The sequence below is a fragment of the Brugia malayi genome, assembly GCF_000002995.4.
Source record: "Brugia malayi strain FR3 genome assembly, contig: Bm_v4_Chr1_scaffold_001, whole genome shotgun sequence".
Classification (NCBI taxonomy): Eukaryota; Metazoa; Nematoda; class Chromadorea; order Rhabditida; family Onchocercidae; genus Brugia; species Brugia malayi.
This window is the reverse complement of record NW_025062475.1, coordinates 10,402,435-10,422,590: the sequence shown is the minus strand read 5'-3', so window position 1 is coordinate 10,422,590 and position 20,156 is coordinate 10,402,435. Positions and strand designations below refer to the sequence as shown.

At 29.3% G+C, this 20,156-nt stretch overlaps 3 protein-coding genes across 4 annotated transcripts; 1 reads left to right on the top strand and 2 right to left on the bottom strand.

Annotated features, from left to right (window-relative positions):
• Positions 1–1,187: 1,187 nt before the first annotated feature.
• Bm5057 (conserved hypothetical protein,hypothetical protein) lies at positions 1,188–3,606 on the bottom strand (the record flags this gene model as incomplete). Its single annotated transcript, XM_043077403.1, has 9 exons — positions 1,188–1,346; positions 1,559–1,695; positions 1,774–1,855; positions 1,957–2,095; positions 2,206–2,295; positions 2,515–2,670; positions 2,867–2,986; positions 3,106–3,224; positions 3,529–3,606. The coding sequence occupies 9 exons, from the start codon at positions 3,604–3,606 to the stop codon at positions 1,188–1,190; spliced, it is 1,080 nt and encodes a 359-aa protein (XP_042933337.1).
• Positions 3,607–8,071: 4,465 nt separating this feature from the next.
• On the bottom strand, positions 8,072–13,560 carry Bma-snf-6 (Sodium:neurotransmitter symporter family protein; the record flags this gene model as incomplete). The annotated part of the gene is made up of 15 exons (XM_043077402.1): positions 8,072–8,206; positions 8,611–8,901; positions 9,047–9,153; positions 9,474–9,573; positions 9,726–9,857; positions 9,951–10,066; positions 10,214–10,338; positions 10,573–10,676; positions 10,836–10,970; positions 11,339–11,471; positions 11,858–12,032; positions 12,277–12,420; positions 12,759–12,922; positions 13,009–13,175; positions 13,399–13,560. 15 exons carry the CDS (start codon positions 13,558–13,560, stop codon positions 8,072–8,074), a joined length of 2,190 nt encoding a protein of 729 aa, XP_042933336.1.
• A 2,674-nt stretch (positions 13,561–16,234) lies between these two features.
• On the top strand, positions 16,235–19,369 carry Bma-arx-4 (ARP2/3 complex 34 kDa subunit, putative; the record flags this gene model as incomplete). Of its 2 annotated transcripts, XM_001897448.2 has the most annotated exons (9): positions 16,235–16,308; positions 16,953–17,046; positions 17,209–17,262; positions 17,496–17,731; positions 17,924–18,017; positions 18,312–18,441; positions 18,644–18,744; positions 19,024–19,121; positions 19,345–19,369. In XM_001897448.2, 9 exons carry the CDS (start codon positions 16,235–16,237, stop codon positions 19,367–19,369), a joined length of 906 nt encoding a protein of 301 aa, XP_001897483.2. The 2 variants fall into 2 exon arrangements, with proteins under 2 accessions (XP_001897483.2, XP_042933335.1); XM_043077401.1 differs by lacking the exon at positions 16,235–16,308 and having other exon boundaries at positions 17,044–17,046.
• Positions 19,370–20,156: the final 787 nt, after the last annotated feature.

Below are 20,156 nucleotides of genomic sequence, written 5' to 3'. Positions count from 1 at the left end.
AATTGGAATTGCTCTTAAATAAACAGAAATTTTATATCATAAATGAAATGAGGGAGTCAAGAAGAATATTGCTAGGAAATAAACTGATAGTACAATTTGACTTCTACAATCACTGGTGTTCATTGTAAAACTGAAAGTAAAATTGTCTACTAAGACGAGATCAAACATATTTATTTCATCTATCCTTCATGTATCTTTTTCATTTGAATTTCTAGAAAATGAATTGCGCATGTGGAAGGAAAAGAAAAAATAAAAAATTAATGCCGAAAAATTCAAAACAAATATATTTGTAAATTAGAGATGAAAAAAAATTTCTAATTCTCGAATTTTTCAAGCCATTTGTTGAAATCCTTGCTAAATTCATTTCATTTTAATTTTTGAAGAACTACACGCAAGAAATATTTTACAAATCGTTTCTCTAATACAACTGATATTCCTCCTCCTTTTTTTTTTTTTGAAAAGAAAAAGGATAGATGAATCCATTTTTGTTGTAATACAATAAAAACGAAAACCTGAACACTTAAACCAGGGAAAGATTTTTAAATTTTAATGAATTAAATTTTTTTAAGACGATTATTCAATGCAGATATAAGGGAAAAAAGGATAAAGACTGGAACGCCAATCAATAATTAGGTCATTTTAGTAAAAAAAAAAAGACAGTTATTGAAAAGGATATAGAAAATGTACTGAAATTTTGGGTTAATCGAAAATTTTAATTCGATTCAATGTCAAACAAAGGATAGTTTCGAATGAGTCAAACATGTGTATCATTAAAATTGTACAAAATTAAACTAATTAATATAAATTAGGTATACATATATTGTACTTATTTGACATACTTCAAGCTTATTTGCATGGCAATTGTATCCTTTGTTTGAGACGAATGAATTACAGTGAACAGCTGAACATTCATTTCTATTTCCGAAACCAAAATTTCATCGTATTAAATTTTTAAAGTTATTGTCTCAAAAAAGAAAAAAATGTACTTAAATAGCTTTACCAGACTACTTTTTTTCGAGGTAGTAATTGTTAAATGATACCGATTTTGTTTCGACCTTTCCATACATTAATTTTCCGCATGTTCTTAAAATTTTCATTTGTAATTTTTGGTTTCTCTAAAGAAATAAAGAGAATAGAAAAATTTGAGCAATGCAATATTTCCCTCAAAAAAGAGTAAATTTCTAGTTTCATTCTATTTTAACAGGTGAGTTTGCACGATATTTGGATCGAAGGGCTGCTAAAGTTCTTTTATGCCCACCTTGCTTCCACTTATTTACAAGAACCGAAAGTAATGTAGACATATTGCAGCAAGCTACTAGAAAGAATCCATATGCAAGAATCTGCACCTGCAAAATGACATTTAATTGTTGATTTAATTGTAAAAGTAAGATTTTAAGCTAGAAATGAAGCATATAGAAGCAGTTATCGTATTCACATTTCCAGCTCTTATCTTGTTTAATCATTCGATAAAATCATTAACTACATAGTAAGCCGACCACACAAGTTTATAACTAATAACACAGATTTCGGTTTATAGGAATAATCAGAGAAGAATTACCTGCCACTGACTAATACAAATTGGAGCTTTCGATAAGTAATATAATTTGTAGGAATTGTAGAATTGAAAAATATAAGTTAGAATAAGGAAGGGTATTAAGAAAGTTAATCCTTTGAACATCCAGCTGCTAAATCCCTCTGAAATAAGAAATGATACAAAAATAGAAGTAATTTAAATATCAGTAATTTATAAAATATATATAAAATTTCTCCCACCGACAGATACATCCATGCTGTATCGTTGTCCTAATGCATGCAAACGTCGTAAACAACCAGTTTGATAGCGGCATTGCAAAAGCTAAAAGGAAAAATGTTATATCTTACCAAAATATTATATTCATAAAAATCAAATCGGTCAATAATTTAACAAGAATCTACAAATTAAAAGAACAAACGAACCTGAACAAAAGCGAGAAAAAAACAAAACATAATAAACTGTGTCCGAATACTTCGATAACATTCTCCATCTCCCCATGTTACAGTTATACCAGAAAGTACACACGAAACATAATGATGCATTATCCACCAGCCTTTAATCCTAAAATTATAATAAAATTATTAAGGAAGTTTTATTCCTAAACATTTGAATATTTGTGATTAAAAATTTTAGGAAAAAATGCAAAATTTTAAAATACAATAACATGATACCTTGACCCATTAATTCGTAATATTGCTTCACGTATTGTTAAAGTACAATAAAACCATACCAATACGAAATTTATTGCTAAATCAAGAACTCTAAAATTGAAAGTGTGTAAAATTCGCGATGACATATTGAAAAATCGTTGATTTATTGGATAAATTATAATGGAGAAATCGAGATTTTGCACTAAATCATGTAATGGCTAATATAATAAAGTAATGGAATTAAACTTGGTCCGTATTGAAGAAAGAGTACTCTTTAAAATTTAACACGCCTTTCCTTTTCCTACAGTCAAAGAAAAAAGAAAAATAAACCTTGATGTAAATATATATGCGAAAAAGAGAAGAGACAGCAGGGCACAATTTACGGTAACTTTGAACTTCTCGTATTCCTTCTTATATCGATAACGATCATTTTTATTCATTAATGAAACATTTAAGTTACTACCAAGGATAATCGACAGATACAAACTAAAATTTCAGTAAATTTCTATTTCACAATCAATCATTATCATCATAAAGAAATAATTACGTTTCAGTCAATTTTTTGTTGCTAAAAAAAAATCTGTCTCAGTGATGTCTAACATTTAGAAATTATTAACTCACGGATTTCACTGCAAATTATTGAAAACTATTCTGAAATATCTAATGAATTTATCTGACTTACCCATTACTTTGTACAGGTAATTCACCCTTCATATCTTGCGATCTCCTTTCTAGTTCCGCAATACCTTCCCTCACCGTTTTCAAATATTCGACATTTTCGGATTGCTCTTTACCTTTTAAGCTAAAAATAAATCAAATTGACAAATAATTTAATCATATATCTTTCATGGAAATGACTTTAAAAAAAAGATAAAACCATATTTTTAGACCAGATTTCAATTTAATTAAACAAATGAAAACCTTCTCAGAGATTCTCTAATCTTGGATATTCGATATAGACAATGTTTCACTGACTTTTGGCATCCTTCTTGCAACTTAGACACTTCTTGTAATTTGCCCAAATAGATACGATGATGATCCTGTAAAAGTCCTGTTATATTTTTTGAAAATTTTTGACTTAAAAAAAATGTTTACGGTATTTAGATAAGTACCGTAAATAGTTTGCAAATTTCGAATTCCACTAAACTTAGTCTAATTATCAGTTAAATTATTTAATATGTAAGTGTACAAAGCGTATAAACAGACTAAGAATTTTCACTTCAAAATATTTTAGTTTGAAATATTAATTCTTTTTTGATCTATACTTGGAACATTTATCCAATCATTACCAAGCAAATTATGTCAGTAATATAATGAAAGAAGAAAATATAGAAAATTCCAAACCTCAATTTCTTCAAATTCATCTTTCAATGAACGCCATTCATCGGATATACGAACAAATGGGCTTTTCTCATCTGCCATGGCTAAAAAATTTAACATTTTGAAATTAAATTCTTTAAAGAGAAAGGTAGATAACTTATCAACTGCATAACTGAAACAAAAACTTGATCCATTTTTTATAGATTTTTCTTTTTTGAAAATATTTCACTGCTCTTCCTTTACATCACATTTTCCATAGTACTGGACAAAATAGAAAAGGTAGATATTTGCGAAATTCAAATTAAAATTACATTCTAATTGATAATTTATTATAGAACCGGAAATTTCTGAGTGAGAAAGAACGACAATAATAATCATAACAAACCTATAAAATTTCACGAATATTTTGCAGTAATATCAAAGCCAAGCCAGTTTTGTACTAACTGAACATACGATTGCTGAAATAACAAAATTGAGCGCAAACTAACAAACAGTATTGTAACTTTAAAATTTACGGCAAACATTAACATTATCATAAGCATAAAATCGAGAAATACATCACACTTTAAAGTGGGAGAATAAAAATCATAAGATTATGCAATGGAAGAAAGCAGCAAAGAGGTATCACATCATCAGAAGATAAGTGATTTTTATTTTTTTTTTTTTTAAATCAATATAATTAATAAATATTTCCTACTTTGTGTGCAGAAAAAAAAAAAACTTCAAAAGAAATAAACTCAAAAAAAAGAAATTATTACCAATAATATATAAAATTTGCAGAAATTACAAGTCTTTGCTAGGACTTGAACCTACCAAAACATCATAAAGTTGAAATTCAAGGAAGGATTTAATAGCTAATAAGAAGGATACATTTATTAATCACATTGTTACAGGATTGTTTTGTTTTAAGTTTCTTCATTTTTCATCATCTATTAGCAAAATTTCTGACTCATCTATCACGATAAACAATTTCACATAGAATTACTTCTAAATGGCAGCAAGTTACTCATAATATGTGGAGAGGGAAAGTTATGAGATTATTTGTACGTGAAGTATGACATTTATATGACAGCTATGAGATATACGTAAAAAAATATGGTAACAATCTTCGCCGTATTATTTTGGACACTCAACAAATTCATATAAGTAATAAATGAAGGAGAAATCCAAGAAATACTTCATAAAATAAAATAAAATAAATGAAAAAAATTCATAATATTTGATGTATCATTTTGATCATCATTTGGAATAATATAATACAACAAAAATACCATCACAAATAGCGCCACAAAATTGTATCATCAAAAATGGTATCATTAGGAACCAATAAAGTACCATTAAAGAAATTAGGGATGGATAAATTATCCTAGACAGTAGCATAATAATTAGTAACATATGCAATAATATCAAAATTAAACAACCGTACGGAATATTTATAGCAGCGAGAATGACCCCACAGCGGTAGTAAACGGTCGTGATTTATAATTCCTCCATGTCGGAAATTGATTATTGTCACCTCTCCTCATTAATCAATTAATCATCGATACTTCTCTTAATTAATGAGTCATTTTCTCCACTCTTTGTTTACTCACTTTCACATTGTCTTATATAGTAGTATCGGAAGCAAATATTACTTTTGAATAATAAGTAAGAATTAACAAAAATCTTTGGAATTTAAAAAACAGATGATTAAATCTAGAAATTAAGTGATGAAAGTTAGAAGTTAAATAACGATAAGAATAAGTGGTGGAATATCTCTAACATATTCTTATATTGCATTTTATAAATGGATTTTTAGATGATCGTTTTTACACGAATAATTTATTTCAATTATATTTGAAAGATGATAATGTAATGATTAGTTTTAAAAAATGAGTAAATTTCTATCAAAATTTATCATTCATAACAAAAGAGAACTTTATTTATACCAATAAATCAATAATCTGATATAAATAGAAAAAAGGAAAAACAACAAACTACACTGACAAGAAAATTGAAAATATTTATAAAAAGTTCATCCCTAACAATTAGAAAAAAAAAAAAGAAATAAAGAAACAAATAGTTCGAATGACACTGCCGCATTCTTACATTCTCTTTGCTTATAAACTATCTATTTGGCTTATCGATTATCTAAAAAGAAGCGCAAAAATTCCTTTCTTTTCTCTTATTAGGTATTAAAAAGAGAAAAATAGAAAAAAAGGAATAAAAATGACTGATTGATTGATTGACTGATAGCAAGAAAAATGTCAAACTGTTACAGACGTAACCGTTAACGAATTAAATTTAAAATCTTATATCTCATTATAAAAATTTCATTTTTGGAAAAGAATGAAATTTATGAGGGCAGAGAAACAAATAAAATAAATAGAACTATTAAAGAAATTTCTGTTACTAATTAATTAAATATCAGCAAAATGATAAGAGCAAGGAGAGAAAATTCTTGATGAATGAATTCGTTTTAACTGTAAAAGAGGGAAATAATCGAATGATAATTCATCAAAAAGCAGTTCAAAATAACAATATATCTTAACTTAAAGAGGAATAGGAAAGAGAAATTTTATCCTCGAAGATACCAAAAAAAAAGACAAAACAGGAACTGAAATTTAAATCAACACCGGTGAATCTCATAATTAGGTCAAATTTTGAAAATTATTCCCTTGTCTTTTAAAATTGATGAACGAAACAATAACAAATCCAAGAACAGCAGCTTTTTTTCCGGTTAAAATTACTGATAAAAGAAAAAAAAATCTGAAAAATGCTTTTCCTTTTCGGAAAACCCAACAAATTCGTGAAAAATTTTAGTTTTTCAAGAATTCTCGAAATTCCTCTTTATGCCGAAAGAAAAATGACTTGTACTGATTTCTAGCAAACGGAATTGGTAAGGAAGAAATTGGCAAATCAGAAAATTTTATAGAATTTCAACATGAAATATACACAAATCACATTCTAATACACTATGAAATATATATATTATGCCAAAGTAGTTATTAGATTATAATAACACGAATAATAAGTAGTAAATAAATAATAATTAGTAATGATCAAAAAAATAATAAACAAGAAAAACTATAACACCTAGCAGAGTTATCCAAAAATAATTTCAAAATTAAGAGAAAATGAGTACATAAGAATGAAAAACAACAGTTGATGGCAAGCCAGAATGATTACACTGTTTACAACTATTGAAGCAATGCTAAGATAAAAGAAAGTCGAATATCAAATTACTGCACACGGATAAATATCCCAAACACAGTTACAACCGGTTCGTAAGTCCACACCTCATAATCCGTTCCGAAGTATTTACATTTTGGCAGATATACAATTAATCACTTCAAGGAAATTTACTGCATTTCATCCTAGTCAGCAATTTCTTATGTTATTTCGAAGTTGAAAAAACTGTGCAAATGGAAAACTAGAAAAAGAAAACCAAGAAAATATTCCAAATTTTAAAGTTGACTTACTGAAGAAAGTTATTAGGGCTTCTGCACCTTATATACATAATTTTTTCAATCATATAAACAAAAAAAAAACAAAGTTTCAAATAAAATTTAACGAAACAAATCAATTTAGCTGGAATGATAGATCCAACAATAACTGAGGTTCAAATGAAAATAATACAATTTTGTCCATGAAAAAAAAAGAACAATTACAGCTGGGCATAAAGCAAGCAGAAAGAATAAAAGTTAAATGAATATCAAATGGTTCAAAATTTCAACAAAATAAGACATTTTACTTCTTTTACAGAAGAATAAATAAGGGGAAAAAAATAAAAGACAAATTAAATGAATGAGATGTGAAACTTTCATCCACCGAAAACGAATAATTGTAAGTTTGTGAGCAAAACAAAATGTCTCGAGAAAAAGAATGGGAAAACTGTTTGGTTCGTTAAAGTGCAAATTTAATTCATCAGTTGCAAATTGTTTTGAATTAAAAAAAAAAAAAGAAAAAAAAAAACATGTATTCAAAGCCAAATTCAATTCCTGAACGAAGAAACATTGTGTTAGGAAGAATAAAAGCTTAAATTTTGCAAATCTATGTTATATGAAAGCCGAAAATAGATCATAAAAAATGAAATAAAAATAAGCTTAAAAATTTATATGAACAAGTAATAATAATGCATATAAGACATATTTATTTACGTTAGTAACAATTTTTTGAAACTCTCATGTACAATTCCGATCGTCTTCCACATTGATAAATATCTTAGGCTCGATAAGAAAGGAAAGTCAAAAATGCTGTAAACATTTTTGAAGAGAACTGTGATAAAATTATTGACAGACATGTAAATTAAGCATTTCCTAAAGAAATACAATTTTGAAAATAAATGAAAATACCTTGTGAAATAAGAAATCAAGTAGTACATAAAGTTAAAGTTACATAAAGTACAGAATTTGGAAACACTTTATATTTTCTTCTACCAGAAATTTAACCCTTTAAATCAATATTTTAATAGCTAATTTTTAAAATATCAATTTGAAAAATCAACAAATTGAGATAACAAAACAGCGTACCATACTTAAAACAACCAATTCAATTCACTTAAATTATAATCTAAGTTAAAATCATCTCAAATAGCAGTTTCACGCTCGAATGTAGGTAAGAAACTCATCTTTCCAATGTGGCGTTCCGAAATTGAATTTATTTCTTTGTGTTTTTCAACAATTTCACTAGAACATGTAAAACCATCGTAACCATTAGTTGGCTGCAAAAAAAGAAAAGAACGAAACAATAATAAGTATATAAGATGAAATCAGAAAACAAAAAAAATTAAAGGATCTATTGCAAAAACATTAGCACAGGACACAACGCAAACAAACAAGCATACATCACACATACATGCACATATATATGCACACATACACACACACACATACATATAAACATAAGCAATCCAAGCTAACATATACATACATATATACACCACATAACATACACAAGTTCCAAGCTACCCAATCATTTTATATTCTTTCGTTCCCTTAAATGAGGCAAATATTATTCAAAATGTTCACATTTAATGTTTCTCTGTTATATTATAATATGTATGAAAGTACTACTTCATTATTACAATAACTTAAATATTTAAAATAATTTGGAAATAAAATGTACCTCTTTCTGTGGCGGTAAAATGAGCCGTCTAGCCTCAGGGATTTGCAATGGATAATACTCAGCACGATGAATAGCTAATGCTGGACCCCATTCATTCTCTGGACAAAACAGATCCAACCAACGCTGTATAACTGTTCCCTTCGTTGAACAAAATTTCACTACCGCTGTTACTGGAATAGCAATCAAAGGTGCTAGCGAAATACCCCAACCAATATGTTCTGCATACATCGGATATTTGTATTTTTCATATTCTATAGGTTTGTAAGCAAACCAAGCTAACGATAGCAGTGCCTACAACAAATGATTAATGTAAATCCTCGTTCATTTTTTTCAGAAGTACTTTAATTTATAGATCTGTGAATGTTTTTGTAAAATGTTTCGTCGTTCTTTCGTCGTGCACTTATAATTTCCAAAAAAAAAGAAAAAAGAAACTTACAAGATATATAAATGGGCAAACAAATTTCCATAAAATTTTCCATACAATATATGGTGGTGGATAAAAACCAATCATCCATTTAACGTTATCCAAAAAATTATCAACTCCTGCAAAAAGGCTAAAGATCTCTATTAACAAAAAAAAAAGTCAAACAATTGAAAAAACGAAAGAATACTTAGTTTTACACATACAATTTTCGAATCGATGAAAATAACATAAATGTAAATAGCAATTTTCTTTCATCTCTTCTTCGCCGCTAAACTTTACATTATTTATTGCATAGACTTATTCAGTCTGAATTTGTTCTGATATTTTATAGTTTAAGCGTCAATCGAAAAGAAACAAGTAAAACGATTTCCTATCAAATCACGAAGGAGATACAAATATATGTAAAATTGGAATTAAAATGAGGAAAGAAAGGAAGGACCGTATGCCCACGAAATAGCCATACATTCCAGAAATGCTAATAAGACTAATGTCCAGGTCGTTGTAAAATAATCCAACAGCAATAACCAATAAAAACCAGCCTAAACGAAGATCACATTTAGGTTCAGTTCTAACTTCAAGCTAGATTCAAAGATAAAACATTATTTACTTTGAAGAAGAATGCCTGTGCAGCAAAAAAAAAAAAAAATTATTCTGAACTTCAAAGAAAAAAAAAATTGAAAAAAGTCCTTACAGCAGCGCAGAGAGGTATACCAAGTGCGTAAAATATGACACATGAAAAGGCTAAAACATGCCGATGATTACGTCGCAAACGTTCGGGAAATTCATCACAAATCGCTGACACGATCGTTTCCATTGTTATATTCTAAATTTATTTTTGCATTTTATTGTAATTATAGTACTAATTAATGTCGTGCAACTGTTATATTTTGGTGAAAAATAATTTTAAAAAGCTTGCCATTGTTGTTAGAATTACTGCCATAATCATTGCAAAATATAATATAGAATAAATTGGTGCAACTGGCAACTTTGCAATTGCTTCCGGCAGATAAACAAATATAAGTTGCGCGCCACCTGCAATTTTTAGAAATCCAATTGTGTTCTAGATATCTAAGCTAGTAAGATGAGAGGGAAGTTTTCAAAAAGAAATAAGTAGATTAATAAGATGAAAGACTATCGAAGATCTTTACAAATCGAATAAATTTTTAAACAATAAACAACCTTTGAAACTGAATCTCTCAATCGGAAGTTCCAGTTCATAACATAAAAACCCAACAGCTGATGATGCTAATGCTCCACAGAACAATGATGTTATAATATCGACAATGCACAAAATCCAAGCATCTCTATAAACAATGGATTATTTACACGATAAATATGTATAACCAGCATTTACGCGAACCAAATCAACAAGGAAATTAATGAGTAAACATTACAACACATACACTTATGCATGTCTGTGAAAAAAAAATTTTGATTGATATCAATCAAATTTTTTCAAAGAGCAGTAAGTATGCAAAGATATTCTGAATCTAACACATAATGTCAAAATCTTAGTTATTTGAAAATATAAAACTCACTTTAAAATGTTGTTATGAAATCTGCTATAACTCGCAAGTGTTACCAAACCACCAGTGCAACATAACAGAGAATAAAATACCTGCCCAGCTGCTGTACCCCATACCTGATTAAGAAAGTAACAAAAATTTAAAAGAACAGAAAAAAAGGTTCATTACATCAGCTTTAAGTCTACTTCAAATTTGGTAGTGTGCATTTGGGAGCATGCAAAATTTTTCCAGAAAAAATCGAAATTAAATAATAAAAAGCCGCAATAAATATTCACCGTCAAATCAGCTAAGAATTTCCATGTTGGTGTATAAAAATAAATGAGACCAGTGATAGAACCCGGTAACGTTAAAAAACGAACGAATAAAACGAACAGTACCATATATGATGCTATAACGATAACATAAACAGCCTGAAATATTTTGATTTTTTTTTTTTCGGATAACTGTAATTAAATATTGTGTTCGTGAATAGATCCTCGAATATCAAGATCATTAATTTTTCACGCTGACATGTGAAATGAGCTATAGTAAATTGCAAATTATTTTCTAATATTTCGGAAATTCACTTGTAAAAAGGGTATTAGGCACTATAAAATACTTAATATTATACATCTAATCCAAGTGACTACCACAAAATTATGTTCAAAAAGTACACAGCATCGCATATGCGAAATATATGATTTCGATCTTTAAGTTTGATATAAGATAAAACCATAAATACAATGAGAATGTTCCAATCCTACTGATGATAAATCACATGATAGACACATCTCATCACCTTTCCGGACGATTTCACTCCTTTGAAAGCAGATAAGAAAACGATAAACCAAGCTATTAATAAATAGAGTGCGAGATGCCAATTAATAGGACTAACTTTATCGAAACGATCTGACATCAGCAACACTTCATTACTGTAACACCGATTAATTAATTATAGGACGGAAAATAACTTGAAAAAGAAAGGAAAAGTATTCATTTCTTCGATAGAGCAAGATAGTTTGATCGCTTAAAAAATTGGTCCTTTTTTCGAAATCTTAGTTTAAATCCAGAAAGTTGAATTACACTTTCGAAATGAATGGAAGTTGAAATCTTTTCTAAAAACTTGATTTTAAAATAAATTTAAATAAACTCGTCAGAAAATGTCATTTTGCTTTCAAACCGTATAGTGTTCAAATTTTAATATTAACATTAGCTTAAATGATCATCTAGGGGATGAGCATTCAGGTTAATGTTATTTCTGAACAGTACCAGGGCAATTAATACGAGTCAGCTGACATATATGTGAACAAAATCTTACTGTAAGTACTCTGCACTTGGTAATACATGTTCATCGATATCAAATGATGAAATTTCCAAAATCGATGAATTACCACTCAAATACTCCTTATCAATAACGCAGGAACCATTACGAAGTAACGTGCCGTTCTGCAGAAAGCAACTGGCAACACTATCCCGATTCCAAACTGAGCATTCTGAAAGTGAAAAAAAGAGAAAAATACACCACGGGAGATTTTATATTTTGAACTGTAAGAATAGTGACAGCATATCAAAAATAATTTCGATGACGACATGATACTGTAACAAGATGTACAGGAATGGCGCCGCTATCATATCGATATTCATGTTTAGCTGCATAAAAATACTTGAAACTACGGTGCACCATAATAGCAATAACTATTTATTACAATCATTTATAAAAATCATCGAATATCTTACTCATCGAATTCCAGTCATTACTGCATGTGGCCCACGGTAAAGCAAATTTGAACGAATTGATAAAATAAGATATTGTCCATGCAGCAACGGCACTATAATATACACATACAATACATGATACCATGAACATTGCAATACCAATACCTGAAAAACAATTCATGAAATTCATAGCTATGTTTATTGCGAGTTAAATGAAAGATGAGAAGGAAAAAAATTCGTTACCAACAAAATTTTAACTACAAGTTCAATTATAAACACATTTGATTACTAGATTAAATAATGACCAGAAAACTAATATAGAAAAACGTAAATTTTAATTATAAGAATAAATGTAAATTAAATAATGACCAGATATCAAAAAATTGATTACACAACATTCTTACAAATTTATCAGGTTAGAAAAGATGACCGAGACTTTCCCCAACACCGACTGTCATAAAGCAAGGAACTCAAAAAACCTTATTTCATAAATGTAAACCAACCTTTAAATAATGGAACAACTTTCCATACCGAAAGGCATCCCACGCTTGGAAACTGGCCTAATGCAAGTTCCATCAACAAAAGAGGCACACCCGCAATTAACATTAGGACAATGTAGCAAAAACAAAATGATCCACCACCACTTATTCGGCAATAATATGGAAACCTGGAAACTGATGTTTGCAAAGAGAATTTTCCGAACCATAAATAACACTGAAAAATGCTGAATGAAATGGAAAGAAAAAAAGATACCTCCATAAATTTCCCAAATTAAATATAAAACCAACAGCCGAAAGGAGGTAATCCATTCTCGAGGACCAATTACCACGAATTTTATTCTCATCACCGATATCATCAATATCTTCAAAGGGAAATTCGATATCACCTTCGGGGATGTAATCTGGTATATTCAATTCTAACTAAAACAATGACAGTTTTGTTCTTCCTTTTTCAAACTTCGAAATTGAAATTGAAATTTCAAGAAAATAAAATGATTACAGTCCTAATTAAAGCTCCAATTAAATATTAAAAAAATGGATTTCACGTTTTTTAAAACTAACGAAAAAAGAAACGAAATTTTAATTTTCTTAAAAAAATTTAATTGCATATAAGTCAAAAATAAATATGAATAATTTGATTTACCTTGCGACAAAATGGTGGATAGATTGAATTAGCATCCCGATACGATCTTTTGTATGTTGTTTCTATTCCTTCACTGACCGGTCGATTCTGAGAATTGCGGCGATTAGAGGAACGATTATTACTACCAGACCATCTCACATCGCTTTGGCTGGTAATCGACATTCGTCTCGCAGTTAGCTAACTACAATACGGCATTTTAAATATCAATGAAATTTTCTATATCAGTTTTTAGAGCGATAAATGCAATACTGATCGTGCTTTAATTTCAAATATTAAAAAGACTAATTTTCCACGAAGCCAAGAAACATTCACTCTTTTACAACCCTTTAATACGCGACATTTTGTGTTTCATTTACGTCATCAAAGTAACATTCTACTCCTTTTAATACTTCACGTAAATCAATACTACGGTTACTCCTATGATATATTGATATGAGGATTATGAATCAATCAATAAATAAGTAGGAATTTTCAGTACAGAAGTTTTAAATGGTTGTTATCAGTAAAAAGAAAGAAGGAGAGAAAAACGAAATGTGATGACCTTCTGTTTTTGTGATAATTTCTAATCACTGTTTAAATCAATCAGTTAATGAGAGGGTAGGATCGAAACAATGGATCAGTAGTGGTATGTCAACAACAGCCAAGGCCATCCCTCAAACAACTTACACTTAAAATAATGAAAGAAAGTTTATCATAATTAGTCTAATTATGATAAACTAGACTATCACGTTCTCAAATTATGTCATGAAAGAAGTCGTACAAATAATAATTATCCTTTCTCCATATTCTTATCCTTAAAAGCGAAATATCTGACTTATAATCAAAACAGATAGTTAACATCATTCGATGTTTTCAGTTATTATTTCCTTTTAAAAAAAAAGGAAGAAAGAAAAATTAGGAATGGTTGAAAATATACAGTTAGAGTGAAATCTTAAATTATATTTCGTTTATCTAAAATCATCGAAAATCAAGTCTCTCTTAAATGGATAAGATAATGAAAAACAAAATAATAAAATAATGAAAAAACAAATGTGCCAAATAAATATATCGAATTTAAAAATTATTTGACTCAGCTATTTTTGTAACTTTGATTTAAAACAATAAAAAACTTTGCAATTCCAAATTTTATTTCATCAAACCCCATACAGTACGTTCTCCTACTCAAAATTTTAAAGAAATGAAAATAAAAGATAAGAAGAGTTCTAAAATTTGCTATAATTTTCATAAAAAGCTCCTTTCATCCTAAAATTAAAATTAGCAACAAAATTGAAATGAGAACAAGTCACAAGAAAAGTAAAGATCTTACTAAAGTACGTCCACTAAAATCCCTGAAAGACCATTAAACTGCTAATGAATATCTATTTGAAATTTTTTTCTCCTTCCTTTTTCCAATATGACCCAAATAAAATTAAATTTGAAATTTAATAAAAATATCATTGCATCGTTACACATAAGAATATAAAATATCGTTATCCTGATCAATATTCCTTCTGTCTCCTCTATTACCATTATTACTATATACTTGATTTGCCGTGTGACAAATGATAACTGTTGATAAGATCAAAATACAAAACCGTAAGATATTAAAGTACCAAAAATAATAAACTGACACTTTCATATCATGCACAAAGCAAAATTTGTAGATAAAAAGGCAAATCACAGTTGTCTCAAAACATCCGACTAATACACCACACATCTAATCAACCTTACATCAGTGGATGTGTGTGTGTGTGCGGGTCTGCACGGGGGTGTCGACGGCTGTGTTTCGAGACAGGCTGGCTAATCCATTTAACTGTCCACCAAACGAATAGCAGCTGTTCCACACTCAGAGTGATGGTTGAAAGAGATTTAACGATTCTGTATCACCGATATTTCATTACACGCACATACATAGACAAACAGACGGATACACAAGAAGTCCAGAATCGGATTAGTAAAACCACGGATTTTTAATAATTAAAAATTTCATCTTACAAACGTTTCAAGGTGAAAAAAGTGCTAATCATATTAACATAAGATGTATGATAGAAGAGATTAACTGAAAAATTATTATTATAATTGATAAACAAGATGATATGAAGAGATAATGACATGTGGATGCAGCTAAACAAGGTATCAAGTCACTGTTCGAGATATTCTAGACTATGGTGATACGAGGAATGTTCGTAACTAGGAATGAATAAAAAAGAGTATACTAACAAAAATTTGCTTAAATTTTGTTTTTTTGTTTTATGTTTTTTTTTTTTCTTAATAATTTCTTTTTTTTACTTAAACTTTTCGAGTGTGACATATATAAATACGTACATAATACAGAACTTATATTATTCTTTGATAATAATGAGTCCAAAAAAGTCTAAAAACCTGAAATCAAATATCGAATAATAATATAAGCTAACAGCAAACAGAATCCGTAGCTAATAGCCAGTTATTATGATTTAGCAAAGTAAGATATGATAAGTTTAATAACAAATTTTAAGGTAAGCAAACGATGGTAGTTATATTACAACAGTGTGAGCAGAATATATTTCCAATATTCCCACAGAGAGACTGTAAATTAGGACACATTCCAGACAAAAACCCCAACCGAAGTAAAAAGTCTCACCACAGCTTTCCTTCCGGAATTTCTGAAGAAAGTTATTTCTGTTAACTGTAAAGTAACAGAGAGAAAGTACTCGAATTTAACGGGCTGCGCAATTTTTGTGGATTAGCGGTTTTACGGGTACTTCCAGTTTTGCTCTCTTTTGTTTTACTCGTTGTTTTGTTGCATTTTTCATTTTATGTTATTTTCCCTTTTGTTCAGTTTGGTAAAACTTAAAATTTCCTTACTTTTCAGGCAATGATAATCCTTGAACAGAACAATCGAATTATTACGGAAGTATTGGATTTTAAATTCTCTATGGCTAAACAAGGGTAAGAGCTTGTGTTATAAATTTGGAATCATTCAGTTTGTTTTTTTATTTCATTTATTTTTCCATCTTGTCTGCTTTGTTGTTTTGCTTCTTGAAATTATTTTCTCTTTATCTCTTTATTTGAATCATCACTGATCATTCTAACATGTTTATTTTCCTTATTTTCTTATTTTATTTAGTACTCATTCCTTTTTTCTTACTTTCTTGTTTTGTTCAATAGTATTTTTATACGTTTTTTCTTCTTTATTTACTTTTGACTCGTTTGTTAATGCCCACGTGTGATTACGTGACATTTGCTTTGTCAGTGGTGAAATTCTTTCAAGAAAGCTGCGTTTTTTTTTTTTTTTTTTTTTTTTGGATTTGAAGTTTCTGAGTTTTCTTATTTCGTCTCGCTACGAAAGAAAAGTTTTCATCGTCATTTTATGCATATACTTTTACCTCGAATAAGATGCTTTTTATCCAGGAATGATTTTTAGCCATATCAAGATATTCTAAGTAACTTTTAAGCGGTATTGTCGTTTTTTGTTCTGTTTTATTTCCAGCTCTAGATAATCAAGTTGAATGATAGTAAGCGAAGTGTCTTCATGATGTTTATTTATCACTTATTGTGCAGATAAGAAATTTTCGTATTACGCCCTATTTTAGGAATAAATTGGAAAAAGTTGATGTGAGATTTGCTGATTTCGATGGCGTCGTTTACCACATATCAAATCCTGATGGTAACCGTGCGATAATTATGGTTTGTTTTTGTTTGTTTTTCAGTTTTCATAAAAATTTAAACGCGGTCTTAAAGTCCAGAAGAAGGGTATTAATTTATAATCACATAATATTCTTTTTCTAGTTATCTTTTATGTCTTATAGAAATTCTGATTTTTTTGAGTTTAAGTTTGCTTTTTTTCAGCTTAGCATATCATTGAAATTTTACAAAGAGCTTCAAGAACATGGAGCTGACGAAGTAAACTTTTTTTTTTTGTTTTCATTACTCTTTCTGTAGTGTTGCTGAATTTCTTTTAGATGTTCATGAGTTATGGTATTTTAAGATAATTTGATCCGATTTTGAAATTGAGCATGTGTATTATGTGAATTCGGGAAGTTCCGGAATAAAGAGTGATACCATTTATAAGTAAGTATTGTTTTCTGTAAATGAGGCGTTGATTAATTGTTATCATAGTGTTTGTTGTATTTTAGTTATTGCGCCGTGAATATGGTAAATATCTGTGTACAACACCGGAATCTAATTATAATGTTTCACTAACCTACAATCTAAACGAATTGCCCAATGATTATTCGACGATTGTTAGCCAAGCTTCACATTTAAAACGAAATTGTTTTGCATCTGTTTTCGAAAAATATTTCAATTTCCAATCACAAGGTCAAACTGGAGCAAAAAGAGCTATAATTCATTACCGAGATGACGAGACTTTGTAATTTCTTGAATATTTCTGAAAATCAAATCGTAGCTATTATATTTCATCGTTTGAGATATTATTGGAAATGAGCAGTTTGAGTGGATTCAAGTGATCAAGTGGTTGCTATAAAACGTGGAGTGATCTATGATATTTTTATTCAATTTCTGACCAACACTATGTTAGAATTGGAAAAGTCAGTAATTTCAGATATGTAGAAACAAAAGCCGATCGAGTTACTGTTATATTTAGTACAATTTTCCGTGATCCGGATGATGTCGTCATTGGAAAATTATTTTTGCAAGTTTGCTTTCATGTCATATTTGTTTTTTTCTAGCTTCCATTTATATTGCACTAATATACTTAGGCTAATTCTTCGAAATAATTTTTGCTAAAACATTTAATGATATGAAGAAACATTGAAATATTTGCGGATTAGCAGGAGGAATTTTCTGAATAACAAGTCAGAGAAGGAGAACAATGAAAAATGTTGTGAATTTGAGTAGGCTTTTATATCATAGTACCATCGAGGAAGAAATCATATCTGTCAAACACCAAATAGTTTTTAAAATAAATTAGGAAAAATTTGTCTTTGAAGGAATTCCGAGAAGGAAGAAAAGCATCACAAACGTCACCTGCAGTACTCTATACAGTGGGTGAGCCACCACTTGAACTACGCGACTGTCCCGATGCACGTATTGGAGATAATGTTGGCTATATTACGTTCGGTAAGTGAAAACGTGTACACTTTTGCACATGTGTATTGCAAAGATATGTACAGTGAAAATAAATAATTTTCATTTGTCACTAAAGAGCGGCAAAGAGGACAGAGAGAAATCATATCTTGTCTATTGATTCTTACATTGTTATGTCAGCTGTTCAAGTTTTATTATTCAACTGAAAGTCATGCTAAGCATATGTAACTTTTAGTGTTATTTCCACGGCATACGAATGTACAAGCACGTGATAATACAATCAATTTGATACATACATTTCGTGATTACCTTCATTATCACATAAAATGTTCGAAGGTTAGTAAATGAAATAAATGAACTAAATTTGAAGAATTTTTTTGTACAGGATAGATTATTTCTGCAATATTTTATTGAAAATCTTTTTAAAATTCACTGTCTTATTCTGGGCACTATGCAGCACAACTTTAAGCGAAGGGGAACTTTTGGAAATGTTTCTGAAAAGTGTTGTTTTAGGTGACTTTGCTCTTATATTCATAGAAATAGCATGAGGTATGGAGCGAGCTTTTCCAAAGAAAACGGGACTTTTAAAGTTGGAAAGTTATTTCTTTGTTACAGGCATATATGCATTCAAGAATGCGTGCTAGGACGAATGACTTCTTGAAAATTTTAAATAGAGCACGACCAGAAGGACGTGTAGAGAAAAAAACATTCTCGTACGTATTTGATTTTTCGTTTTTTTCAAAATTAATATCAAACGAGAAAAGCATGGGCTAGATACCGTTGAAAAAATATGAGTTAGATTGATAGACAAATTGAGTCTAACACAGTATTTGAAGCGAAAAGTTTACTTTTTCTTCGTTTGTTTGAACTAATTAAGCCGTAAATTTTTAAACGGAACATAATTCAACGATCAGTTCAAAAAGAAAAATATTTCAGAGGGCGCAGCTTCCAGCCAGTGTAGAAGATACATTTCGTTTTGATCAACTTATTTATCATTGTCTTGATGTGATTGTAAAATGTTTTGGTCCCTTTAATGGCAGCACATAATATTATAGAGGGTTTAATTAATCTTTAAAATCTGTTATCATTATGTTTCGTTCGGGTAACATTATAAATGGTCCGGAGTCATCAGTTTTCTTTACCAAAATAGTGAACGCAGATTTTGTAAAATATGGAGGAAGATGATGAAGTATCTATTTAATTAAGATTTATAAATTGTAATTTTGATTTGTTTCCAACAATGACATCGAAGTGCTGTGAAACCAAATTCTCATTCCAATGCCAAGAATAATCAGTGTCTGAAAATGCTATAAATACGGTAAGACTGGAACAATTTCCGTAATGATTGAAATTGGTGACATTCTTCCTGAAATATTTTAACGAAAATTCTTCTAATAATATTCTCTAGAAGAAATTTAGAATTGCTAATCTAAAAAAAGAATAAAATTAGTTTTGCAGAGATAAAGAAGTGATGTATATGTTATACTTCGATAGATGCTAAATACTAAATATAAAACCTAAAATCTGTTCACTTAACTACTAGTACTCTGTCTGAACGAAATGTCACAATTTCTATTACTGTCCCACTCTCTTATTAATAGTTAAGATCTCGTTAATACTGCAATTAAACTGACGGGTGTGATACGTGTACGTGTAATGTATAAATAGTAGTAATCAAATTACAGCACTTAACATCCCACCAAGAAAATCCCTTCGAATTTGCGTGCTCATTAACACTGCAAGTGCAA